This window comes from Lampris incognitus, chromosome 13, assembly GCF_029633865.1.
Source record: "Lampris incognitus isolate fLamInc1 chromosome 13, fLamInc1.hap2, whole genome shotgun sequence".
Taxonomy (NCBI): Eukaryota; Metazoa; Chordata; class Actinopteri; order Lampriformes; family Lampridae; genus Lampris; species Lampris incognitus.
This window is the reverse complement of record NC_079223.1, coordinates 25,438,059-25,465,755: the sequence shown is the minus strand read 5'-3', so window position 1 is coordinate 25,465,755 and position 27,697 is coordinate 25,438,059. Positions and strand designations below refer to the sequence as shown.

Sequence of the window (27,697 nt, the reverse complement as noted above, 5' to 3'; positions counted from 1 at the left end):
GCGATCATTTGTCACTGTGAACTCCAACCTGGATATCCTCCCACCGCAGCAGCAGCAGCAGCAGCACACGGGCCTCACGTTCAAAAAGGCTGATTCAAGCCATAAAAGAGATGGTCTACAGTGAAATGGACTGACATTTCATTGTAGACAACATTGTGAGGCAATAAGGACCTGATGGTCTGATGTTTTCTCTGTGTTGTTAAACTGGTATATGTGCATGGTTTCAACTTAAGTATTGTTGAAGGATATTTCCGTTTTTTTACAACCTGGATCTTATTTTCGTAGCTTCTGCCATTGTGCATTTCAGTTATGGCATCATTTCACTCACCAGCTTCACCCCCCCCCCCCCCCCGCTGTTTCTCTCCAATTGTACCTGTCCAATTACCCCACTCTTCCGAGCCGTCCTACTTGCTCCGCCACCCCCTCTGCCGATCCAGAGAGGGCTGCGGACTACCACATGCCTCCTCCGATACATGTGGAGTCACCAGCCGCTTCTTTTCACCTGACAGTAAGGCATTTCACCAGGAGGACAGCACGTGGGAGGATCATGCTATTCCCCCCAGTTCCCCTGCCCCCTGAACAGGTGCTCCGACCGACCAGAGGAGGCGCTAGTGCAGCGACCAGGACACATGCCCACTTATGGCTTCCCACCCGCAGACATGGCCCATTGTGTCTGTTACCTCCAAGCCGGAGGTAACACGGGGATCTGAACCAGCAAGCTCTGTGTTGGTAGGCAACGGACTAGACCGCCACACCACCTGGACGCCTCTACCAGCTTCATTTTTGAGATTTTGGACACAGGACCACTGTTGGAAAACGCTTTACAACAGCTACCTATGGGGCAACTGAATACAAGCTTTAAATCTGTCGTTTAAACAACAAAGCCAAAAAAAAAACAACAAAAAAAACCACAAAAGTAGTTAGACTGTGTACATGATTTCCTGTTATCTATGGCTTTTCAATTGCACTGGATGGGTAGTGTCTGGATGGTTACTGCTACCTACGCTAAGTGAGATGGTCATTCCTGCTGCAAGTTGAACCAGGAAGTAGCTCAGCAATGCAATGGAGCATTGATAATACTGGACATTTCAGGTAATGACTTTTAACTTGACGTTCGTTTTCACCTCCCAAATATAAGGTTTAGATAACTGGGTTAAATTGGACTTGTGAAACATGTCAGATGCTCGTGTTGTGTTGCCCTGTAAGACGCCATTGTGAAACTGTGTCCCGTGGTGGTCCTGTATCCAAAATCTCCACAATAAAGCCGATGAGTAAAACAATATCATAACTGATATGCACGATGGCAAAAACTATGAAAGTAAGACCCAGGTTGTAAAACAAAAAAAACAAACAAACAACGGAATTGTTCTTAAAATAGCCATATGGAGACTTTCTTACTGTAAGCTTGTTTTGGATGAGGTTTTGGTCCTATTTGTTTTTGATATACCCCTCCTCCCCAAGGGCAACATAGTGATTCAATGACATGAGTGCATCTGTATAACATTGAACAGCACAGCAGCGTCCCTTTCCTCATCCAACTACACATCTGCAGTTGATGAGCCAAACAAAAGCATTACACTGTGCCAAATTTTGCTCCACTCCAAAAAAGTGCACTTCTATATAATGTGCTATTGCCCAAGGTCCATAGCATGGCGATATGAGCTACAATCAAATGCCATGTTTGCTATTAACCAAAGAGTTAGATTCTGCAAGATGAAATCAGATTCTCCCATAAAGAATGAGAATTTCTTGGTCTAAACTGGCAGGCCCTCTCAAATCCCAGACTCCCCGGTTTCCTCTTCAAGATGATGCATTATTGCTAAGTTCTCAACCGTCGTCCTCTTTGGATGGAGCCGATGATGGGTGGGAAGTGGGGGTTGGGGATAGTGAGGGCTCTTGGGAGTGCAAGGGTGGGAGCAGGAAGCGCACATATAAATCTGAACTGGGAGAGACATAAACAAAGAGAGTGGCTAATAGGGCTATCTGATGGCAGCTCAGAGGAGAATGGTTTCTTTTCAGGTCATAAATACTGTAGGTCTGTGCTGTGCATACAAGGTAGTAAGCTGTCTAATATGTGAAGAAACATGCACACACTTATGCATGGAGGGTCGCATAAATACACACGTGCACACACACACACACACACACGGCCTTGCGTGCATATAGAGTGCTAAAATAACCATATTAAGCAAGTGACTGATTGAACAAACAAACAAACTGACGTTTCATTTGAATCCAGGTTTGTGTGTAGCAATGTAATTTATACTGTTAATTTTATTCTCAATGCACCATGTTCATTAATTTGAGATCTCTGCTGGCCAGGGCTGTTCACCTCATTTTTCTCACCCATGTACTCCTTGTTCTGGCGCTGTCTTTCTGCTGATGCAAAACATTTCATTTCCTGAACGGGGTTGAAATATTAGCTTTTGTTTTTCAGGCCCATTGAGTTTGCTGACAAAGTCCTCACTCACCCATCCAGGTTTCAGCTTTACTGTTAAAGCTCAAACGCTAGCGAATTGTACGTTTTAGAAACCTCCATTCGCGTCGTTTGCCGTAGCCTCTTGGATTCATCAGATCATTACTTGCTTGTTTTTTTTGCACATCTGCCTGTAAATTATGCCCTATCATCCTTGATAAGGACGATGTTTAGTAAATGGCATTTCTCTGATGCTGATCTGTCAGCTATCTTGTACATTCCCAGCAGTCTTTTGCTGCTCCGCCTTGTAAAACTGGGCTTTGGCTGAAGGTAATAGAACGGAGCTACTGGATTGTTTCTGTGGGCTGTTGCTCTTGTGCATCTGTAAAAAGGCTGCAGCAATTTTGACAAATCAATGCTTAATCTCCCTTCCTCTTTGCCCTTTTCCGAGCCTACGGTATTGGAGGCCACCGTTAATTGATACTCGAGTCGAACAAACCACTTAACCACACACGTTCTCAGCGATTGTGTCTAAAGGAATAAATTGCTATGTGCTGTAACCTAAGTAATTACTGTCATTTTTGAAGGCCAAGATGGCATTACCCAGAATTCAGATAGCATGTGCTTTCCAAAGTTTCTGCACCCAACCATGCGGTTTTGAAAAACGTCTTGCACAAATAATGTGAAAGCTTCATAAACCACAGGCTAACCACACTTATCCAGTGTCAGGCTCTTTGGCAGTGTTAGCAATCTAAATGCTAATGGTGCCGAGTTCATCCTCCTAATTTACTAGCTCCCCTGACATTTTAGATGTTTACTTCCTGAGTCTGTACTCTGAATGTGAATATAATCCTAATTTAAAGGAATATTCATCTGTAGGCTGGCAGCCTGTCCCCAGGTCGGCTCTTTTTAGACCCGGCAGTTTAATCCAGGCTGTCTCAAACGCTCCTTATCTAAGCCCCAAGCCCTCCATCTGTTGGACTGGATTCTAGCTATTTTCCATCCTCAGGATAAAATGGAGCCTCTTGTTCCAGCAACTAAGTTTACCTCACTTTAAAAATGTTTTCATTTGGGCTTGTTTAGCCTTTCCAAGGTCCTTGAGACATTATTTTCCTGGACTTTTATCTTCATTATGTGGGACAAGAACATATTTAATTCCTGTTTTCACTATCTGCAGCACATGATCTCAGCAAGGAAAACTTCACTTATAAGAAATTTAAAAAAAAAAGATATTCTCATGCGTTAATGTCTTTCAACTGAATATCACTGTAGCTCCTATACCAGTATTGAAGAAGGCCACATACGACTATGTTGTTTTTCACCAACCGAATGAAACATCTGGAAGACTAGGATTGGTATTGCTGTATAATGGGGAATTTAATCAGATGTGTGAATTTCCCCCTCTGTTTTTGGCAGTTTCGAGCTCAGTGGCCAGCGGAAGCTTACGATAATGTGTGAACTGAATCTCAGCCGTGGTTCATTGTGGACTCCAGCTGACACTTGTTAGTTCTGCTCCTAAACTGAGTTGTCCTCATTTATTCGGACTTTCAACTGGATTTGTTTGAGGCGTTCTCTGTTTGGCTAATGCTTCAGCATGCTATAGCCCAAATCAATATACCATGGGGTTATTGGTCAAGTCAGTATAGCCCTCTTCTTTTGGGGGAAAAAAGAAAAAAAAACCCAACAACAACAAGGACCCCCCCCACACACACACACACACAGAATTTTATCAGTAATTGAGTACTAATGTGTTCTTATATCCTCAGAGAAGACCAAAGAATAAAAAAGAAATAAAAAAACTAACCAAAGAGGGGATTCGGGTGCCTGATTACGCTGAATCAAAATCAGATTAAAATTTAATCCATTTTTGAAGGTGAACCCAGATATGTCAAAACTAAGTCACCGCTGGTACTCACATGGTTAACTGAGTGAAGTAGAGACAGGGAGATGATTTCTATTGGCTGGTCTGCATGCTTTAGTCAGAGCTCTAGTGTTTCATGGAGGCAGAGGGCCGTCCCCTCCGAGTAGAGCTCCAGCCCCTTCATCTGGTTCTATTTAAGGCCTCTAGTGTCAACCCTTATGATTGGCGTACACAACCCCCCCCCCTTCCACACACACACACACACACACACACACACACTCACACTCACACTCTTCCTCCCGCCCCAAACCCAACTGAGGAGAAGGAGGCTTTTTAGCCGACTGTTTATTTTCCAGGGGAAACGGTTTCTCTTTTCCCCTCTACTGTCCTGTCCACAACTGGTTGTAGCGCCCTTCTGGCTTTTTTTCTTCTTCCCCCTGTAGCGCTATCTGACTTTCTTCTGTTCTCTCTTCTCTTTCGCCACTCTGTTTTCCCCCCAGTTTGCCTACCCCCCCTTTTTTTCCTTTTTTTTTAATCAACGTCTCAGATTTGTTGGACTATATGGATGAGGCCCCCTCACTAACATTGAATGGATTGACTTCGGCTGTGCGCTTGATGCCTTACTTTCTGTGGAAACGTTTTTTTCCTAGGCTTACAGCCTGTCCGTTGCACTTAATGCTGGCCTGGAGAGGGATGCCGCTCTATGGCCAGACACTTGGGAGGATGCACTGAGCCTTGCGAGTATTGTCATTGGCTGAGCGCTACTGACAATTTGGCCTATGGCACAACGGGTGCCCAGTGGCCGGTCTCGTGGACCCATGGCCGGCAGCTGGCTAACAGCATGTTTTTTCCCATCAACCCCAGGTCTGGATGCCTCAGATCCCATGTTGTTGGAGCAGTACGTTGTGGTGTCCAGCTATGAGAAACAAGAGCCTGCCGAAATCAGCCTTCAAGCTGGAGAGGTTGTGGACGTTATCGAGAAGAGTGAGAGTGGTAAGTGCTAAAGAAAAGTCGTACGAAAACATGTGGTGCATGAATACACAGCAAAACACATGTATGCTGGTTTGTGGGCTGTCACCCAAGTACTCATGCACAAACACACACACACACACACACACACACACACACGCAGCTTTCTTTCTCGTTCCCTGTCTCGATCTCTTCTTTTTCTCTCCGTCTTTCCTACCCTGGTCTCTCCATCTCTCCCTTGCCTTCTCTTCTTTGTCCACAGCGTGTTAGCATTGCCGTAGCCCCATCTGGAGATTCGCTTTGGCCTGTAGTCAGGCCTGTTTTTTCCCATTGTTGGTTTAGGCTGGGATCCAGAATGTTGCCTTTAGCAGGAGGAATGTCTTCCAGACTCATATTAATTATTCCGCCTTACTTAAATGGAAAGAGAGGAAGACATGCTGGATTTACAAATACCAGCTGTGGAGAGTCCTTAGTCAGCTGTTTAACCTCAGGAAAAGGCTATCAAACAGGGGTAAGCTTGCATTTCAGTATATGGGACACAAGTCCAGACTGTATTGAAAACTGACCTCTGTGTTTTAGGAATATGCTGTGTTGTTTGGGGTGTTTTTCTCTCTGATATTGGAAGAATGAAAAACTGTGCATGTTTGTCAAACGCAACTTCAGCATCACTGTCATCATGACAATTTCCATGGAAAGCTGGCTCATGGATTATTTGTATTTGAAAAAGAAGTGACAGAATTTTAGCCAGTTCTGATTGGGCCTTGACTAACTTCTTACATCCTAACTTTAGCATTGTCACAAAGCCTGCTGACCTTGAACTGCAGATTTGTGAATTTTGGACTGACTGAATTATGATTATTGAAGTGGCTTAAAGCAGTGGTTTTCAATGCGTGAGGCCCGCCTCCCCTGGGGGGCGCCAAAGAGGTTCAGGGGAGGCATGGAAAAAAAAGCAGGGAAACAAGAAAATGTCTGAACACCGCAGAAAGCATGATGATGTATATTTGAAATTGCGATTTTCTTGGACTGGGCCTGCCTATGCACCAAGGCCACGATGTGTGTTTTGTGAAGAGGTGTAAAGAGTAAACAATTTGTATTTTTTCAAGAGCGCATTTTGAACTTTTATTTAACAGGCCAGGTTTAGCCCTTAGCATGGTGTCGGGCCGCAGCATTGCGCACCAATGGCTTGTGTACATTTTCATGTTCTCCATTCTGTCTTGACAAAAGGTGACGGATATGTGTTCAGTTTTCTTTTTTTTTTTAATTTTCTTCAGAAACGTGCACAAATAGGCATTGAGCTATATACTAATTCTTAACTACTTCTATTGATTTTTATGTGGGAGATTGTATTAGGACTGCGCGTTCAAAATAAACATTTTCAAACCTTTTGTGGTTGCAACCCTTTATTGTTAAACTGAGTGGGTTATTATTATTAGCAGTATTGTTGTTGTTGTTATTAATATTATTATTATGCCTTTTATGAAAATGGGGGAGGCCCCAGTAACCTGATGTTCTTTGAAGGGAGGCTCACTGTCTTACATTTCGAATACCCTTGGCTTAAAGTTATATAGATAAGCATTTTACTTTTCAAAATTTCCTTTAAAGCTTAAAACTTCGAAAACTGATGAATCGTTTTTACAGTATGGAATTCAACATTCCAGTTTAGCAGAAAAGCGCTTCTTAGTTTGTCTTAATATTGCTTGCACACACTCTTTTATTTCACCCTGTGTTGAATAACACTATCATTACTAAAACATTACACCGCCTGTGGCTTAGACATAGTTAAAGCAGTTATGCATTTAGGCAGCAAAAAAAAACCTGCCTAAATCTCACCTCCTGTTAAGAGGATTTGCCATTTGCATCACCAGAGTGGTCTGAAAGGGATGAGCCCAGCAACGGGGTGTGACGTATAGCTTTAATGGTGTGCTGAGACAGTAAAACTGTAATAGGACTCATATGTTCCTCTGAGCAATAGATGGGGAAGAGGGAAATGGTGATCAGGGAAGCAATTGGACTTGGGTTTCACGTTGGGTGTGAGTGAAACCCCATGCCACAGTGGCCGAGGGTCGGTAGAGAGGGACCCCTTTGAAGTGTCACGTGTAAGGCGTTTTTAGTTCGCCTATTTGTTTTCCCTGCCTGGTCCAGTGGGATTTGAACCCACCAGGGAGCCGCAGTGAGGCGGATATCCACACACCTTGAAGTTCTTCTACCGAGGGCATTATATGAGACCTTTCCTCCAGGATATCTTCCTCCAGGATATATATTTGAACTTGGAGAGCGTGGCCCCGTGCTCGCAAATAGAGGCCCCTCTAATGTTACAATTTAGCTTATCAGTAGGCAAGGTCATAGTTTATTTACCTCAGTGCAATGATGGTTAATGTAGAGTCAGAAGCTCCTACACTGCAGCAACCTTATTATATCTTTACTTTATCTCTTGGTTTCTTGGTGTCCCCTAATGTAACTGACATTTTGATATTATTCCCAGGTCAGAATATTCACCCATATGGTTTCATGGGTTTATGGTTTCAGTCATTCGTTTACAACAAGCCAAACAGTAGTCTGCAGTTAAAATGGAATGGTATCTGCTACTTAAAACATAGCCTAAGGCCACTGGGCATATTTATGATACACTGGAGGACACTTTCACAGAAGTTTGAAGTAAATACGAACCCCCTGCATCGTGCTGCGGGGCCTGTTTCAAAAGGCACAGCTAGCGTTTAACTGAAATCTCAACACCTTCTGCAGTGGAAGTCGACTAAAACTGCTCCATTTGTCCGTGTGACATCACTCCACATCGCTCTGCCAATACTAACAAATCCAGGTGTGTGCTAAGAAGATTTCAGAGCTCATTTGGTTTAGCATCCATTCCGAGCAAAATAAGTGTGCAGGTTTTATGGTTTCTGACAGATTGATCTGTGAATTATATAGCCAAGTGGCGAACAAGCTGAATACAGGCTCTTTATGAACTCAGCGTGCTAAAAGGTCTCCATTACTTCTGTAGTGTCAAAGGGGAGATGTGGATTTTTATTAATCTCTGAGATGTGGCCTATGACACATTTCCATGTAAAGTAATACTGTATATTTAAACCAGAGTGGTTCCCCTGCAGAGTAAATGGTAAATGGATTGGATTTATATAGCACTTTTCTAGCTGCAACAGCCACTCAAAGCGCTTTACAATCAATGAATGCCTCACATTCACCCACGCACACACACACACACACACACCAACAGCGGTGTCAGCCATGCAAGGCGCCAACCAGCTCATGACCAGCAATACTGTATATTGTGTCTTGCTCAAGGACACCTCAACATTTTTGCAAGGAGGAGCCGAGGATCGAACCGGCAACCCTCCAAGTTACCAGACGACTTGCTCCACCTCCTGAGCCACTGCCGCCCCTACTGTCGCAGAGCTCCTTAAATAGACAGTTTCCAAGTATGCCAAATTCTAATCTGATCTCTCTCATTGTTAATGTATTTAGCTGATATTGTGTGAGTTCCATGAGCTGTGAAAATATTGAGTTTGTCGGAAGTATAGATTGATTTAAATGTCACAGAAGCTTGTATTTTTGTGGTTCTCTATAGATCATCTACAAGGAGATATCCAGCTGTTGTCTTGCCCTGCAGTAAAGCTGCTGTGCTATATAATGTGAATGTGACTATTGCCCAGTGCAGTAATGGAGTTTTCCTTACCTTGGATTAGATAATATATGCCTTTGACAGGGCACTGAATCTAGGTCAGACCTATAAGCAAGCTCAGCTTTCTCCACTTTTCCAGCCTGCCGGCCCAAGCCAAGACAGTATTTTCCGTTGCACTGGTTTGATCATGCAGTTCCTGCTCCTTGGTCTATTTTCGTTTAGTACAGCACCATAGGTAATAATGATTCATGTTTTGGTTTGGGGGATGTTTTTCTTAATTGAATTAGTTTAAGTATGTGCTAAATCAACAGAGAACAAAAAGCACAGACGGATTACCGAGTGTAACGCTGATGTTCTTGGTGGTGATTTGTACCAATTAGTTATTTTCAAAACATTTAAAAGACAGCGTAATGTTGAAGATCCTTCAGAAATGAACACAAGCATTAGATTCAGTGAGTAATATAAAATTGCTTGGAAAGGTTGCAAAAGAAGCGTCAGTCAGATTAGCCAAAGTTTGGCTGATATTCACATTGGTGCTGTCCTTGCTCTTTGTGATTGCAGTTACTTATCTATTTTTAAGAGAGTTTGCCAGGGAGAGACACTGGCTTAGGAGAAGAGAGGAGTGCAGGGAGAAACTCGGAGAGAATACGGAAAAAGCCATTTCCTGCCAAAGTTAGTGGTTCAGTGAGGTTGGTTCATTACAATGACTTAATGGATCCTCCAGGATGCCTCCTCAGCTTACACTATATTGGTGAAATGCTAACCAAAGCTAGGCCAGCCCTGCAGCTCCCACTGCCTCGCAGGTCAGTTCAAATGCACTGTGATCAAAATTTAAAAACTTTGTGAGAGTTAGAAGAGAGGGGTGAAGGACTTTGCAGTTGCCTTTTACCTTAAAGTATTGTATTGCAGCCTGTCTGCCTGGCACCTCAAGGGCAGTGTTTGGCTTGCCATGCCCAGTCCAGTACGAAAAATACCCCTCTTCTGAATGGCCTGGGTTTACTTTGGCCCCAGTCCAAGTCCAGATCAGCCTCTGTGAATTGTAATTTACCAAATGAACTTCAGGAATGTCTGTCTGTGTTTGAGAGGGCAAGTCAGATCTCAGACCTCCATCCCTCAGGCTTTTCAAAAGCCCTCCTTAGTACCAACCATGCCCTTTTCTACTCTGCTTTAGTCAGCAGAGGGGTGTATGCTGACAATGACACCTACTAAGACGGTAATCTCGTCTTTATAGGGTCAGCCTCTTAAATTCAGGAACACCCATCAATTTGAGGTCAGCAATTACACTGTGGCACAACATAATGCTTTTTTTTTTCTTCTCTTGTATCTCAGTAGTTGATAGACCAGACAGAGGTGAGGGGAGGGGAGTAAGAGAGAGAGAGAGGGAAAAAAAGGTATTTATTAGGTAATATCAGTGCACGGCATTCAGTCTGTGGACATGGCCCAAGAGATGGAAAATGGCGCCTCGCTTTCACTCAAGAATTGACCATTAAGTGAAACTAGTGTTTTAAGGGTCAGGCTGTCAGACACTCAAGGATTTCTGTGTCTCCAACTCAGTGGAGCTTATAGAGCATGCAGACATGGCTCAGCTTAGACCATGAGGGGATCCTTTCAGAGACTGGGAGGGAGAGAAGGTTGTCCCTTAGGTCAACATTAGCTCTTGAAAGTCTTTTTGTGCTGTATTTGCCTCCTCCTTGTAGCCGAGCCATGCAGGTAATTGAAACCCCATGTTTTATGAAAACTGAAAGCTTGTGTATTGAACTAGATACATTCCCTTATGTACTTTGATACTGGATACACTGTTAATAAATACAGAAGCCTGAAATGAATGGGTTTTCTCCTGCTCCGTTCAACAGTGGTGTCAGATGTCTGCAGAACTGCTGAGGAACTGCATTCCTCATTATTTCAAGCCCCGGAAAAAAAAAGAAAAAAAAGAAGCAATAGCAAAAAAAAAAAAAACAGGTTCCTCATGCTGCTGAATCTATTATAGCAAACTTAATATCAATCATGGAGAAATTCGTTGTTGAAAATTTCCCAAAAAATAAAGAAAAAAGAAAAGCTCATCAAATGTGTGGTAGAGAGGTAAATGACTGAGCTAAAAGGTCAGTGCATCTTAATGGTGACAGATAGAGATGTATATGTAACATCAGGGGAAAAGTAACATCGTAATGGTATGCTTTACTATGTATGTCATTGCTAACCATCAGATGTGATTCATTGTATTGGATTTTCTGTTCTTTGGTTTGTCCATTCAGTGTAGAAAAATATCCAGAATGGCAATCGTCCAGTTTTTTTTTTTGTTTTGCTGAAGCAGAGAATCTGTTGTTGATTACAGTAAAAAGAAGGCATGAGTCTTTTTTAACCTGATAGAGTTTCCAGATGGCAGGTACTGTATGGGAGACATATATAGAGGTCAGATTTGCTCCTCTTTGTCTTTCACTCTCTCTTGGTCCATCTCTGACCCCTTTCAGCAGAGGAGCAGAGGGGGCTGTGAAGACAGGTTCATCACTTTGAAGTCTGAGACAAGCATCTGCTCACACACCCCGCGTTCACCTTTTAAGGAATATTCCTCTCTAATGATTGACTGATGGACTGGTTGTTGCATAGAGCTGCAAAGCCTCTTTAGTATAACAAGCGATGAAGGCATGTAACCTAATAAGTCCGCAGTGTTTGCACCTCACAGCGGGCCATACCGTGTATAAACTCGTTACAGCTTGCCCTCCACCCGCTTGTGTCGTGTTGTTTTGCTGGTCCTCTTGTGCTAAAAAAACAGCAGGATTGTTCAGACAAGCCCTTTAGTTTCTCTGTGTGTGTGACTTCTGAAGTAGATGTTTGTTGGTAAATGATCCCATGGTGTATAATATGAGCTCCCCGCTGCAGGTTTTGCAGGTTGGCCTCTTGTCTCGTTGACCCAAAAGGGAGGGTCGAAAACTAAAGTCCACCCAGCTACTCCAAACACCGTGTGATGCATTCAGCATGCTGACTGAAGGAATGTAATTGAAAATGTAAAATATTGATTGTGTTTGTCAGTGTGTTTGTGAGCGGGCGGCTGTGGCCAGCCACAGCTGTGGATACAGATAAAAAGCTAGAAACATTCAGCAGACGTGCAGACATAGATATTGATGCAGGTGTAGTCGTAGATCTCTCTGCACTCACTGCTCTGGATCTCTCTGCGAGTCAAGATGTTGGGTGACCCAGAAACAAGGTATGCCATATTTACCTTTGTTTCCCCCCACATCTGCACAAACAATCCCTGCTATTCAAAAAAAAAAAGGAGAAAAAGAACATCTTATTTCCACCATCTCCACCTTCACCTTTCAACAGTTTGTTTCTTGTATTCATTTAACAGCTCTATGTTTGACTTATGCACTTGGCTCATTGTTGTGTTTGCCACTTTTCAACATATCTATATGATCCTGCGTAGTCCAAATACTGTAAGTGTTCAGCCAGTTGTTGTGCAAACTTGTATTTGTGTCATTCTTTAACAGTAATGAAAGACATGAGACAGACCTCGCTCGCATACATTCCTTATGATTCCCACCTGTCTGGTATAAACCTACATAGGCCAGGAAATCGGCACTTGTGTAGAGGGCGTGTGTTTTTGAAAAAAGGAGTTTTATTGCCTCTTTTGAGGTTGAGTGAACTCAGCCTAAGCACCTGCCATATGGCAGCAAGGTTAAAGAATACAGGCCAGGCGGGCCTCGCCATCAATAACAGCACATATTTACTTTAACTTCGTAACATGGCAGCTCTGCAGTGCATGTGTATTGAGACTTAAAGCCTAAGTGCTCTCAATTAAAATACATTCTTTTGCCTTTTTCCCATATTTATTTACACCTGTTTGTAGGGGTGAAAATGGCACTTGCCTAAAACTGGAAAGCCAACGTCAAAATGGAGGATGTAACTAAGCATTTTCTCTTTATTGTTTTGAAATAGGTCTTTGTATCTCTGCTATGCCGACCAATTTGATGCAATTGTCCAATTAACAATGTACATTTATGGGTGTCTGAGTAGCGTGGGGGTCTATTCCATTGCCTACCAACACGGGGATCGCCAGTTTGAATCCCCATGTTACCTCCTGCTTGGTTGGGCGTCCCTACAGACACAATTGGCCGTGTCTGTGGGTGGGAAGCCAGATGGGTGTGTGTCTTGGTTGCTGCACTAGCGCCTCCTCTGGTTGGTTGGGGTGCCTGTTTGGGGGGGGGACTGGGGGGAATAGCAGGGGAATAGTGTGATCCTCCCATGTGCTATGTCCCCCTGGTGAAACATCTCACTGTCAGGTGATAAGAAGCGGCTGGCGACTCCACATGTATCAGAGGAGACATGTGGTAGTCTGCAGCCCTCCCTGGGTCGGCAGAGGGGGTGGAGCAGTGACCGGGATGGCTCGGAAGAGTGGGGTAATTGGTTGGATACAATTGGGGAGAAAAAGTGGGGAAAATCCCCCCGCCCCCAAATTTTTTTTACATTTACCACTTCTAAAGATGAGCTTGTGCTCTCTTGGTCATTATCATTATATTTACAAAAAAAAAGTGCTAAAAACAAGGAAGACATATCTGGTGTATAAAATAAAACAAGATCATTACAGACATAAGAAAAAATATAATGTCACCAGGAGCATTCTGGTATGGTCTTTGTATTTCCAGACATCATGACTGCACAGACTTGGTAGAAAAGTTCCAACTCCGACGTGGAAGGAAAATGCAGTCTGAGGCCACTGGTCCTGTGGACACCATTTTATTTTATTTATCTAACCGCTCTCTTTCTGGTTTATTGGCAAAGGGTTTTCCTGAAGTCACAGCTTTGGTGGATAGAGTGAGCACATTACATTGCTTGTTATGTCCTTAAACTGGGGCCAAGTGGGGCTGAGGGCCAGATCCCAATAGCATATGCATTCTCGCCTTTGGACCCACCCAAGCTCTATGCAAAGTAGAGTAGCTGTATAGCCAATAAAGCAATTTGTGTACTGCACTCAGACATCACATGAAGTTTGCAGCATGGCAAGATCTTCTATGTAATGTAGTTTGTAGAATAATAAGTTATCGTGCTGCAGGAGAACTGAAATGCTGCTCATAGTCCTTTTTCCAGTGTGTCTCTGCTTGTGTAGAGTAGTCCTTTCCCTAAAAAGGACGTATAATATAGCACAGTGACAGAATCCTCTGACAATAATGAAACAGGCCTCCTGCCTCCACACTGACATTACCTTCTGTGTGCTACAGAATTTATTACACTCCATAATCCCCTCACAACCTGTTGGTTTACAAAGACACCTTTAAGTGGTACCTCTCTGATGGTAGCATAACACCATGGCGGAAACATTTTACCATCATAGGGAGCGACAAATATAAACTTTGAAATGACACTCGGCGTTTCATTTGGGTGGGAGACAGTAAGCATATATAAAGGCACCGAAGGATCTTATACCCTCCTTTTCCACTGTAGCATATTGTATTCTGTTATACTGTAATTTCTGCTCAGCTAAGCCATACTGAAAACAACATTTCTTCAGGAAAGAGGACACTGGAGGTTTGGACCAGCTGTGAGTGTGTGATGGAACACTCTTTATTGGTTGTCAGCCATATTGTGTTCCCTGTTACCACAGCAAATAGTGTGTACGTATGTGGCATACCACACAGAGACCTTGTGGTGACTTCAGTGTCCTATAGAGAGTAAGCGTTGTCTCATAGTTGGGGGCAATTATCTTAAATTAGCTCTTTGGTATTAAGCAATTTTAGGTTTTAGGTTTTCAAGTAACACTGAAATTTCTTCTTCTTTTTTTTGATTTCCCCCCCTTTTTCTCCCAAATTGTACTTGGCCAATTACCCCATTCTTCCAAGCTGTCCCGGTCGCTGCTCCACCCCCTCTGCCAATCCGGGCAGGGCTGCAGACTACCAAATGCCTCCTCTGATACATGTAGAGTCGCCAGCTGCTTCTTTTCACCAGGGGGACGTAGCGCGTGGGAGGATCATGCTGTTTCCCCCAGTTCCCCCTCCTCCCCAAACAGGTGCCCCGACTGACCAGGGGAGGCACTAGTGCAGTGACCAGGACGCATACCCACATCCGGCTTCTTACCCGCAGACATGGCCAATTGTGTCTGTAGGGACGCCTGACCAAGGTGGAGGTAACGTGGCGATTCGAACTGGAGATCCCCGTGTTGGTAGGCAACGTAGCAGACCGCTACACTACCCGGATGCCCAACACTGAAATTTCTAATGCACTTGTTTGCTGTAGCTACTCTTGAACTTCGGATGACCGTTGGAATATGCCCCGAGATATTGGAACATGCCTAATCTAACATAATGTCACTCTCAATGAATGTAATGAATCGCACTGTTCCGCTATTAGTTTTATTTGTGTTATCATTTTTGAGTGTGTTTGTATATTACCTTTTCCACATAGACATTTGCCATAAACCAGTTGTCAAAGCAATGCTGTCATACCTCAACGAATCCAATCGATCGGCCAAGGCGATGCTAATGGAGACTTTGGCCAGTGTCATCAATAATGCGCTGCCCACTGAAATCATGATTGATGCTGACGAAAAGCAGGTCTAACAAGACCTCATCACAAGTCAAGTTACAGCCAAGCAATCCTCCGTCTGGTGTTCTTGGCCCTAGCCATAGTTAAACATTATCTTGGCAATGTAATCAGGTTTATTCCTTCCTCGTGTTCATATACATTTCTAAGTTACCCTTGTGATGTGGGAGAATGTTTCTAATCTGGGCCCATTGAACACAACACACATTACCTCTGGAATGAGAGAAAAAGAATAGTTATTGATGTTTCATATCACTTTGGAATGCTACCTATGGTCACCAATCACAGATTTCATTAATATCATCTGAGTTTACTTGTGCAAAATGTTTTTTGAATTTGTCTTTTTTGACTCAGGGTCAGTATAACTTCAGCTCCATAGATAACTGTGCTCAAGCAATAATTCCCCTTTTGTCATTCATGACCATATGGCCCAAGACCTCTCAATTTTTAAAATCATGCTTATGATCTTGTGCGGTGCTTTAGTACACACAGTGACATCATTTTCAAGCTCTCAATGCAACATATACCGTATCACTTTACTATAGCTTACTTTGCCCTGTCCCCCCCCCCCCCCTTGATTTTCTGTCTTTTTGTGCTTTCACAGGGTGGTGGTTTGTAAGTACAGCAGAGGAGCAGGGCTGGGTCCCTGCAACCTATCTCAACTCCCACAGTGGAACTCGAGATGACCTGGAGCTGGGGGCCTCCAAAGCCGGGGAAGGTAACACACTGAGAGACACTACAGCAAACTCTTATTACAAATACCCTTTAGGTGCATATACACACACACACACACACACACACACACACACACACACACACACACACACTCCACACAAAGATAAACCGTATCCACCTTCAATCCTTAGTCCTAAATCTCTGACGAAACACAGCAAACCCATCCGGAGACCCACCGCTTGCCTAGCTAAGGGCCGACGCCTGGCCGATGCGAACAACTTTCTCTGTCCGCTTTCCATCGTAAGCAACCTTGAACAGACTACAGATTCAACACTGAGTAAACAGCCAGGAAAACTGCCAGGAGAGAGCAGCCCACAGCCCCGGGGCTGAGGTGCACTGAGTGATGAGCGCCACAGTGGAGCTCTGTCCAGTAGAGATGCAGAGCAGCGCTGAGTGATATGACCTCCTCAGAGTTCCTGAGTGAGCTAATGAAAGAGAGCTGTGTCTCCATCATCAGCAGGGAATGAGGTGTGAGGATATTTGTTGTTCGTGACTTTGATTAATTACACCATTTTGCGCAATGGCTGCTTATCTGTCATTACACACAAAATGAATTGTTAATGAGCTTAGGTGGAACGCTCTTTGTTATAGTGAGCTTAATGTAGTCCAAGGAGGACCAAACCCTTGATAGGAAACACTCCTACGCACGGCTTGGTTTGCCAGACGGCCACGCTGACATGAGAAACTGAAGATCGGGTCCAGTCACGCAATCATCTTGATTTCCTTCAAGTGGCCACGGTTAAATCATCTAAGAGCAATATAAACCATGTAACATACTTCAAATATTTTCAGTTTCATGACATTTTGACCCCTTGCTGTGGGGTTAAACTCTTTAGTAGTGTAGACTCAGACTTTATAAACCTGTAGAATATACCTGTCTAAAGGTATATTCCAGATGTCATGAGAAATTATAGTAACTCCCATTTGTATGCTACAATTTATGCTTCATTTGTGTGAGAGAAAACTAAACAAATTGGCGGCAAGTTGCATTTTACACTTCCAAACAATCATTCAGATTTTCCAGCGCTCCAGCCAAGACATCTTTTTGCTGTATCGTCTGTGTGCGCTGTTAAAGTGGGACCTGGGATCCCATCGGCATTATATATCTTATGACTTAAGGAGGGAGGGAGAAAGAGGTGAATGTAGGCTAGAGTTTTACACTTTCATAAGATGCTGAGTTGACCAGTCCCTTGCACTTTGGACTCCCAGAAAACATGTTTATTCCTTGAACATTTTCAATATAAGTACATACAAACCACAAACCTATGACCACATGCTTATGCATGCTAAATACACACACAAGCGCGCGCGCGCACAAACACACATACACAATACTGTTTTATATATATATATATATATATATATATATACACACACACTCACATACACACACATACACACATATATATATGTATGTATATATATATATCAATACAGATGCAGGAAAAAAGTTTTAATACATAGCAGTACAGGCCTATTTTGTGTGTCGTGCACTCATCAGCTGCTAAACCCTGAGTAATCAGCTAGGAAGCTGATGAGTGCACGACGCACGAAACAGGTCTGTACTGCTATGTAATAAAACTTTTTTTCCTGCTTCTGTATTGATATTCCGCTCCTCATTAGTTGAGCACTTATAACAACACCATTGATGGTTTCAGAAAAAAACGCTATATATATATATATGTGTATGTGTGTGTGTGTGTGTGTGTGTGTGTTGTCTATCAAGTCAAGTCCATTTTATTTGTATAGCCCAATATTACAAATTTACCTCAGGGGGCTTTACAGCAATACATCATCCTATCCTTGGACCCTCGTAATGGTTAGGAACAACTCCCCAAAAAACCCTTTAACAGGGAGAAAAAAATAGGAAGAAACCTCAGGGGGAGCAACAGAGCAGGGATCTCTCTCCTAAGATGGACAGACGTGCAATGGATGTTGGTTGTGTGTACGCAATTTACAGAATACAAAAGTGAAAGAGGATAACAGAATTATAATGGAATTATAAAATATATGAAGAATATACGGGTTTTCCGGTTTCCTCCCACACATCCAAAGACATGCAGGTAAGGTGAATCGGCCATACTCAATTGTCCCTAGGTGTGAATGTGTGTGTGGGTGTGGGTGGGCCCTGTGATGGCCTGTCGGCCTGTCCAGGGTGTCTCCCCGCCTGCTGCCCAATGACTGCTGGGATAGGCTCCAGCATCCCCGCAACCCTGAGAGCAGGATAAGCAGTTTAGGTAATGGATGGATGGATGGATGATGAGGAGGATGCCAAGCAGTGTCCAGATGCCACCAGAACAGCCCAGGACCTGAGCCACGTGACCACCATCACCATGTAGACCTGACAGGAGGACAGACTACACATGCACACACACCATGCACACACACTCACATCACACCATTCACACACATGGGAGAAGAGACAAGAAAAAAACATTAGTCACACATCGGAGAGGGGGGAGGAGATAACATTGAAATACCCAGATGCAAACAGCAGGTAGCGAGTATTACCTGCCCCCCAAGTGTCTGTGCTGCCACTGTCAGTGTAATCAGTTTTTATGTGTCTAGTCAATCATGGCGATGGCCCAAACTCATTCCAATTTTCCCCTGTCAGTGCCATGGTCTCCAATAATCTGTACCATCTGTCTGTCACAAATAGAGCGACATATTTCTGGAAAACCGAAACTGTAATTCATGCATGCATATCATAGAAAAAGCCAAGACATGGATGTATTGAAAGCTCAGGCAGTTTGGCTTATGAGTCTTTCCCCTCTTGTTAAATTCAGTGTCATAATGCTGACAGCGTGTGCACATCCTTCTGCTCACAGCAGTCATATTTCACGCTCATATGAATCCATTCTTCAGTAGTCATTGTTTTAAAGTAATTCTGAGAGCCATTTCTATTTTATGGTTTCTTCATTGGTTGAAATTCGAGTAATTATTGTACTTATACTAAACGGTTCATAGATGTCGAGTTTTAATTTGGTTCCACGTTTTACTTTCTCCTCACGTTTCCCGTGGTTCTGTCTGCTATCCATTTGTCACTGGACATTTAGAAGCGCATCTAGCAAGGAAATGGCTCTTTCTTAAATTAAACCACTTACGTAAGCATCCCCATTTATGAAGCTGGCACATGACAAAAGACCTCTCAGTTGGCAGTAATCACTCCCATCTTGTGTGTTTTAACTAACAAAAGAGCTGATGAATTATAGCCCACAACTCCAACTCGGGGGGGGGGGGTGCTCCATTAATTGGACAGTGTTCCTGGAACAGAAAACGTGTGTCCCAGATGCTGTGAACAGGACAGGATGGGAAAACCATGCTAACAACATGCTAATTACAAGCCGCGGAGAAGGTGGCTCGGTTTAACACTTCCTCTGTAACATTCCTTCGCCCATCCAACCATGCTCACCATCCAACATGCAATGTGGTCCTGTTCTCATGTCCTCCATGTCACTAATAACAGGCCTCTTGCTGTCAGATCCATGTTTGCTATGTCTGTGCTCGCTTTCCATGTTTGTTTTTTTCCCCATGTTTGTTTATTTCTTTTTTGCCTGCTCACCATATGCCTCCATCAGTAACAAAGCGACGTAAGGCGCATCTGAAGAGGCTGGACCGGCGGTGGACGTTGGGGGGTGTCATCAGCAGGCAGCAGAGCCGAGGTGACCTGAGACAGACTACCCACCCCCACCACCCAACCTACCCCTGCCCCCACACCCTACTTAACCTCTCTCTTTGTCACCCTGCTGACATTGTTCTTCTCTTTATCTCATTTTTAATATTGTCTCTGCTATCCTAAAGCTTGGTGATTTGTCCCTTTTCCAAATGCCCATGATTGCTCAGTCATGTCTTCCATGTTGTCTTCCAGTCATCGTCATTATCATGAGCCACCACCCACAACAAGTAACCACTGACTGACACTAACATGAAATGAGCCTGGGAGACAAAGGTGTAATCATCAACTTTATCCGCCAATTATGAAAATTAGACTGACATCATATCACAAAATTGCCCCATCTAACCTGTTTTTTGTGTAAATAAGCACTGTGGGCCAATTCCAATTATTTCCAAATTATAGACAAAACTACCCACTTATCTAAAACCGCTTGAGTAATAGACCTAGAAATATCACATGTTATATTGTGGAACTTAATTTGGCTTTTCTTTTTTTATGAGCATATCAAACATGCCCACGTATGAGCTTTTTGAAGGCTTGTGAGGCGGAGACCCAGACTTCTTCAGATGTGGCATTGATAGCAACCGAGACTGATGACTGAAAATGAAGACTTTCACTCAATTCATTAGCAAAAGGGTGATAATTGTTTGCACTTGTACATGTTCGCCTTACCAAGGCGAAGGTTTTTTTTTTAAAAAGTTTTCTGACAAGAGATGCAGTTGGACTGTTGACAGATGAGTGTGGATAGGCTATTTGAGATCAGCGCAAGTTATGTGCCTGGCAATGGTTTCCACAGAACTGAATGCTGAGGAGAGAGAGCGAGAGAGAGACAGAGGGATTTTTCCACCCCAGGCCCATATCCTACTTTGTGAAAAAAAAAAAAAAAGCTGAACTCTTGCTGACTCCACAAAAAATAGTGTATACAAGTAATTCTGTCAATGAATGTTGAGGTTAATGTAATATATGAAGTAAAGTTTGCCCCTGTTGGTTAAAAGACTCTTAACGGAGCCACATAGACAAGGCTGCCCGGTGGGGAAATACTCTACTTGTCCAGAAATGTAAAAAAAAAAAGAAAAGAAAAGAAAAGCCGGGAGCGTCAGAATTCAGGGGCGAGGGAAAAAAGAACAACCATGTAGGAAATATCCTTTACTGATCTATTTACATTTCTGTGCATGGAAACTAGTGTTTGTGAGTACATGGTGCTCCTCTTGCGCACCATTTCATCCGTTTCAGAGCCTTGTAAGCGTGCAGACTGGGGGAAACATATAAAGGTAGATTAGAATACAGAATGCCATGTTGTCCGGGTGGTGTAGCAGTCTACTCCATTACCTACCAACGCGGGGATGGTCAGTTCGAATCCCCGTGTTACCTCCAGCTTGGTCGGGCGTCCCTACAGACACAATTGGCCGTGTGAAGGCGGATGTGGGTATGTGTCCTGGTCACTATATTAGTGCCTCCTCTGGTCGGTCAGAGCGCCTGTTTGGGGAGGAGGGGGAACTGGGTGGAATAGTGTGATCCTCTCACACGCTATGTCCCCCTGGTGAAACTCCTCACTGTCAGGTGAAAAGAAGCGGCTGGCGACTCCACATGTATGGGAGGAGGCATGTGGTAGTCTGCAGCCCTCCCCGGATCGGCAGAGGGGGTGGAGCAGTGACCAGGATGGCTCGGAAGAGTGGGGTTATTGGCCGGATACAATTGGGGAGAAAAAGGGGGAAAAATCCCCCCCCTCAAAAAAAAAGAATACAGAATGCCGTAGTACAGTTCAACAGATAACATGCAAGCCAACTTTTTTTTCATTTGAGCACCTGCCTTCTACCCATTTTGTCTGTGTTTTATGAGAGGATGGGGCTTCTGCTCCTTAATGAGTGGAAATACTGTCACAGTTTGTGCCCCCTGGTCTCTTGAGAGAAGTCACAAATCAACATGAGGCCTCTGTTCTCTGTCATGTGCTGAGTTAGGAGGTGACGCTAGCTGCCACAAGGCCAGGTGTCCACTTTATTAATTTTAGGCTGCTTTTCTTTTTTATAAAGACAGAAGAGAGTTGGACTGAATCAACACCTAAGCGTCAAAGGGTTTTCAAAGTAATTCCAGCCACTGATGACATATCTGTTATATGATGATTAGTTATATAATTTGGTAACACATAGTGATAGTTCTGAGAAGTTACGCTTTATCTCTTTTCTTGATTTCCTTTGTTGATGCTTTTTTTCTTCTTTGGAATATTGTGTTGTTATTTCAGAGCTGTTATAGCTCTCAGGCTGTGACCATAATTCACACGTCCTTCTCTGCTCTGGCCTTGGCAGAAGAGAAGTATGTGACGGTGCAGCCCTACTCCAGCGAGGGAAAAGATGAGATTGCCTTTGAGAAGGGAGTCATTGTGGAGGTGATTCAAAAGAACCTGGAGGGCTGGTGGTTTATTCGGTAAGTATCTGTGGACATGCTTTTATGTATATAATATGTGGAGTACTGCTTTCATCACACTTTGCAATTCTGACACATCAAACGTGTTCCTATGGGGGTGTCTGGGTAGCGTAGCGGTCTATTCCGTTGCCTACCAACACGGGGATCGGCAGTTCGAATCCCTGTGTTACCTCTGGCTTGGTTGGGCGTCCCTACAGACACAATTGGCCGTGTCTGCAGATGGGAAGCCAGATGTGGGTATGTGTCCTGGTCGCTGCACTAGTGTCTCCTCTGGTTGGTCAGGGCACCTGTTCGAGGGGGAGGGACAACTGGGGGGAATAGCGTGATCCTCCCACGCACTACGCCCCCTGGTGAAACTCCTCACTGTCAGGTGAAAAGAAGTGGCTGGTGACTCCACATGTATTGGAGGAGGCATGTGGTAGTCTGCAGCCCGACTCGGATCGGCATAGGGGGTGGAGCAGAGATCGGGACAGCTCAGAAGAGTGGGGTAATTGGCCAAGTACAATTGGGGAGGAAAAAAAAAGAAAAAGAAAAATAACATGCTCCTATGCTCTTCCAACCTCCCCAGATACCAGGATAAGGAGGGCTGGGCTCCAGCCTCCTACTTAAAGAAGGTAAAGGATGATTTCTCCTCCCGAAAGAAGCCGCCAACCAGTCCGGTGGAGATCATTGGCAACATCATGGAGATCAGCAACCTGCTGAACAAGAAAGCTCTGAGTGAGAAGGATGTACAGACCGAAGGCTTCGCCGAGGAGAGCCCCCAGGTGGCCAGGAAGGATATCAGCTTGCCTATCCCCTGTTCTGACCCTGCTAGTCCAGCTCAGGAAGGAAAGAACAAGGCGGATCCTGCCTCACCGGCCATAGCCCGTATTGCCCCTCACCGAGTGGAGATAGGTAAGTTTCATTCCTGTTTATATCCAAACTGCCCCCCCCCCTCTTTTTTTCTCCCCAATTGTACTTGGCCAATTACCCTACTCTTCACATCCGGCTTCCCACCTGCAGACACAGCCAGTTGTGTCTGTACAGATGTCCGACCAAGCCGGAGGTAACACATATCCAAACTGTTTCATGGTATCTCTGGGCTAACTGTGACATCACCTGAAATGTATTCATATAATCTGGTGTTTTTTCACAGGTTCCCCTGTTCTCAGGCAAAAACCTCCTCCCCGAAGAGATGCAACCCTGGTAAGATTATCTGTTGGTCTTTTTTTTTTTTTTTACATTCTTGGTTCCCACATGAAGAAACCTAAGACCCTGCTGTCATTTCCACACAGGGGTTCCAGTTGCCTTCACCACCAGAGCCTCCTACAGTTGAAGCAGAGTATTACACAATTGCAGAATTTCAGTCTTGCATATCAGATGGTATCAGCTTCAATGGAGGACAAAAAGCTGAGGTAAGCTCCTTTTTATTTTTGAAAAGTTCAGTTACAATGTGTTATTTCCTTTGTGCATCAGCCTTCCCTTTATAGTACCATTATTGTGATTACCATAATCTGTGATAAGCCAACAGAAATCAAAACATTGCAAAGCAAATACCATATTGTGAGATTAATATCACAATAATCATGTGGCATTTTACACGATGTCAGTATATATTACAATATCTGCTTACATCTGTAGAAATACCATGTTTAACAATCCAACCGAAGGTAATCACATTGAACAGTTTGGTACTGCACAAACCAAAACTAGTTTTCAATAATACACCCTCAAACACATCATATCTAATTTTGTGAGAAATTTTAGTCAAGAAATTATTGTCATCATTAACTTAGGTCACAAAATTGTGTATCACAATATGACAATATCCAAACTTCATCCTGATACAATGCAATTGAAAGACGATAAATTATAATTTTGAATTATTGCCTAACTCTATGTAAAAGTTAAACTTGCTCTGTTGTGGATCTTTGTTTTAGGTAATTGAAAAGAACTCTGGTGGTTGGTGGTATGTCCAGATAGGAGAGAAGGAGGGCTGGGCTCCCTGCTCCTATATTGACAAACGAAAAAAGCCTAACCTGAATCGTAGAACAAGCACTTTGAGCCGCCCTAAAGTTCCACCTCCAGCACCACCTGTGAAGAAACAGGACTCAGTGGAGACGGCCCCTCCCAGCAGCCCTGGATCTGAGGCCCCAGAATCCCCCGTGTCTCCCGGAAGGCCTGTGTATGAAGAGCCGGAGTATGATGTTCCTGCCATTGGCGATTTGGACCTGGAGTCTGAGTTTGAGTTTCTTAGGGGAGATACTTCCTTGGTAGATGGAAAGATTGAGGATGCCTCTTCAGAGAGGGGTTCTCATCTGTCCTCTAAGCCCTCCCCAGCCTCGTCCCTCCACAGTGCCTCCTTCAAGATGGGTGAATCATTTGAAGATGGCCATGAGGCAGAAGGGGAGGCAGGGGGAGAGGAAGAGTGTATCTATGAGAATGATGGCTTTAGGCCCTTTAGAGAAACACCTGAGAGGCAGTACAGCAGGGACTCAAATTCTTCCAAGACAAGTGTCCAGTCAGAAACCGGCAGGACTGCAAACTCAAAACCCACATCAGGAGGGAGGAGACCTGCAGCAATCAAGCTCAAGATTGACCTGAATGGGAGTCCATTTTCAACCAAAGCTGAGGAGGCTTCCAGTCCTAAATCTGCCTCAACTGAGAACACCTTAGACTTCTCCCAGCAGTCCAGGCTTAAGAAAGACCAAGAGGACACCAAAGCAGCCTCCACCACCAAATCCTACTCTAAACCAAAGCCGGTGGTGAGGCCTAAACCTCAGATGGCAAAAGCCTCCAGCGCAGAGAAGATGGACATCAGTACACTACGAAGACAGCTACGGCCTACAGGTCAGCTTAAGAATGGTACCAAAACCTCCAAAGGTGAGGACTCAGAGACAGCTTCGGTCGTATCTTCCGAGGACTCCTTCTCTTCTCAAAGTACCTCCGACCTTTCCTCAATTTACTCCAAAGGTAGCCGTGGAGACTCTGACCTGGAGGGCTGCGCCCTTTATCGTACCACAGACCCCTATGAGAGGGTCCAGGACTCTGAAATCAGTTTCCCTGCCAGAGTGGAGGTAGAAGTGCTGGAGAAGCAGGAGAGCGGGTGGTGGTATATTCGCTGGGGTGATGCTGAGGGTTGGGCTCCGACTTATTACCTGGAGCCTGTTGGGCGACAAGATGACATGGCCGGGTCAGAGTCTGATGGTACCCCCACCAAACTGGGTAGCCTCAGTAAGTCCAACAGCCTGGAGAAGAATGAACAGAGGGTCCAGGCCTTGAATAATATCAACCAGAACCTTAAGAGGATTACCCCACCCATTCCTTCCAAACCGCCCGGTGGGCTCTCCAAACCCACAGGCCTGGTCAATGGATCGATGAAGCAGAATGGCACTAAACAGCAGCAAGTTGTCAGACCCCAGTCTGTCTTTATATCAGCCCCCATTAAGGATGGTCCCAGTCCCTTTGGCTCTCTCAGGAGAAATGAGTCCCTTAACTCCACCGACCACCGACGGTCCAGCCCCACTGTGCGACGCAATGCCTCCTTCGGTACTGTGCCCCGCAGCCCTGCGCCGATCCGAAACACAGTGTTACCCAACAGGAGCGGGTCTGGTACTGGCAGCTCTGAGTCTCTTGGCCACAGCACTCAGAGAATTGCCCTCCCCATATCCACAGTGAAACCCAAGCCCCACATCATCCATAACAACCTCAGAGAGGTATATGTATCCATAGCCGATTACCATGGGGATGAAGAGACCATGGGGTTTCCTGAGGGGACCAGTCTGGAGGTTCTTGAGAAAAACCCAAACGGCTGGTGGTACTGCAAGGTTCTGGACAGTGGAAGACCTAGGAAAGGATGGGTTCCCTCAAATTACCTCGAGAAAAAGCACTAGCATTCATGTTTGAAGCAGACAGAATTCTGTCAAAGCGTGTAAAGACTACTTACACAGAGGCATTTATTTTGTGAAAATGATTCATGCCAAGACTCCAAGTAGTAATTTAAAACTTCACAGGTACCTCCACCAATATGAGAAGGCAGATCAAATTGTGACAAGTTCAAAAATAACTAAGACATGTTACAAAAATAAATTTAGATGACAGTATGACCTGGAAACATTGTAATTGCGACAATACTGGGACTTAGTGGGAACCAAAGAGAACACCAGGAAGAGCAGGACCGATACACCGCTAGGCACTTTGTTACGTTACCCTGCATCAGTGACTTTTAATTTGAAGAAGACTATTTGAAAGTAATTCAGTCCATTGGTATTCAACCCTCAAACATTTTCTGTAAGTTTATTGTATGATTTTGTTTTTTTTAATCATTTAAAGATAATTGCATGTATGACATTCTTCCATTATATGACAATGCCAAGGGCGGTTAAATGTTTTTTTTTTTCTGTTTTGTATGATGAAAAAAAAAATCAAACGACAAGATCATCTTTGTTTTAGTCACATCCAAATATCGTCTGTTTGCATGTTTTTAATGTGTCATTTTCATGAAATGTGTTGTTGGTCAGCATTTTGTACTATTGTTTTACCTATGATGAATGAAACAATCCATTTGAATTTCACTTTGTCATACTATTTTCTCTTTCCAAATACATTCAGTAAAATCCCCGATGATCTTGACATGTATTTCCTTGTATTTTTCACCTTTTTTAACTGTTGTGCAGGTTATTGTCCAAATTATGACTTCCCTAACCTCAGCAACCAATAATATTTATTCATTGCTTACAATAAAACAATAGTGTTGTTAGATGATATGGACAGTGGAGTTGTCATGGTATCAGGTTTAATTCATTATTTTATTTCTTATTGAACTCACTAATTGCCAGTTGTTCACAATTTGCAAAATCATTTCTAAAAGTTACTCATGGTGAATCATTGTTGATGATCTTTTCAGTTTCTGCTGGTCAGTAAATCTGACAAATAAACTGCAGTAGTGTCAGAAATATCATTGTTTAATTATAATTGTGTGACAAATGATAACTAAAGTGCCAAATGAATCAATAAATGCACTTTCGCACAATCATTATCGTTTTCTTTTTCATTTGCATTATTCATATTCAGGTTTTCCCACAAGACCCAAGCTGCTTTGTTATATTTCAGGGATCGCTCAAATATCTCAGTCAGCAGTATCAAAATGGACTCAGTTTCTTCATTATCAAATCCTCTGTAAATGGGATGTGAGTGTGTGTATTAGACAACATCTATGGGGACTCACACTAAAAATCAATTTAGTTATAGCTAATTTATGACCCTAATTTAACGATAATGAGGCTTTTATGTTGAATTAACAGTTAGGCTCACGCTTAGTGTAAAACATGTCAATATTGAGTGTGTCGCCAAAGACCTCAAGTGTGTATTCTCACCATTCATATTTTAGACATGTTGTCAAGCAAATAAAGCATGTGTTTCAACTCAGTCCCTGGTTAACACAACACAACTCAAGGACTTGACCATGCTCTACAG

General features: G+C 43.7%; 1 protein-coding gene across 3 annotated transcripts in view; it reads left to right on the top strand.

The window, feature by feature from the left end:
- The window catches only part of sh3pxd2ab (SH3 and PX domains 2Ab), a 78,798-nt gene extending 51,552 nt beyond the window's left edge, over positions 1–27,246 (top strand). The window contains exons 7-14 of one of the 3 annotated variants that reach the window (XM_056291863.1): positions 5,142–5,270; positions 16,016–16,129; positions 19,725–19,808; positions 22,126–22,243; positions 22,812–23,137; positions 23,379–23,428; positions 23,518–23,637; positions 24,163–27,246. In XM_056291863.1, the coding sequence (XP_056147838.1) occupies positions 5,142–5,270; positions 16,016–16,129; positions 19,725–19,808; positions 22,126–22,243; positions 22,812–23,137; positions 23,379–23,428; positions 23,518–23,637; positions 24,163–26,115 (2,894 nt within the window). In that variant the 3' untranslated portion in view covers positions 26,116–27,246. Of the gene's footprint in view, positions 1–4,686; positions 5,271–16,015; positions 16,130–19,724; positions 19,809–22,125; positions 22,244–22,811; positions 23,138–23,378; positions 23,429–23,517; positions 23,638–24,162 lie in introns of those variants that run through there. The other 2 variants (XM_056291864.1, XM_056291865.1) reach the window with 2 other exon arrangements.
- The last annotated feature ends 451 nt before the right edge of the window (positions 27,247–27,697 follow it).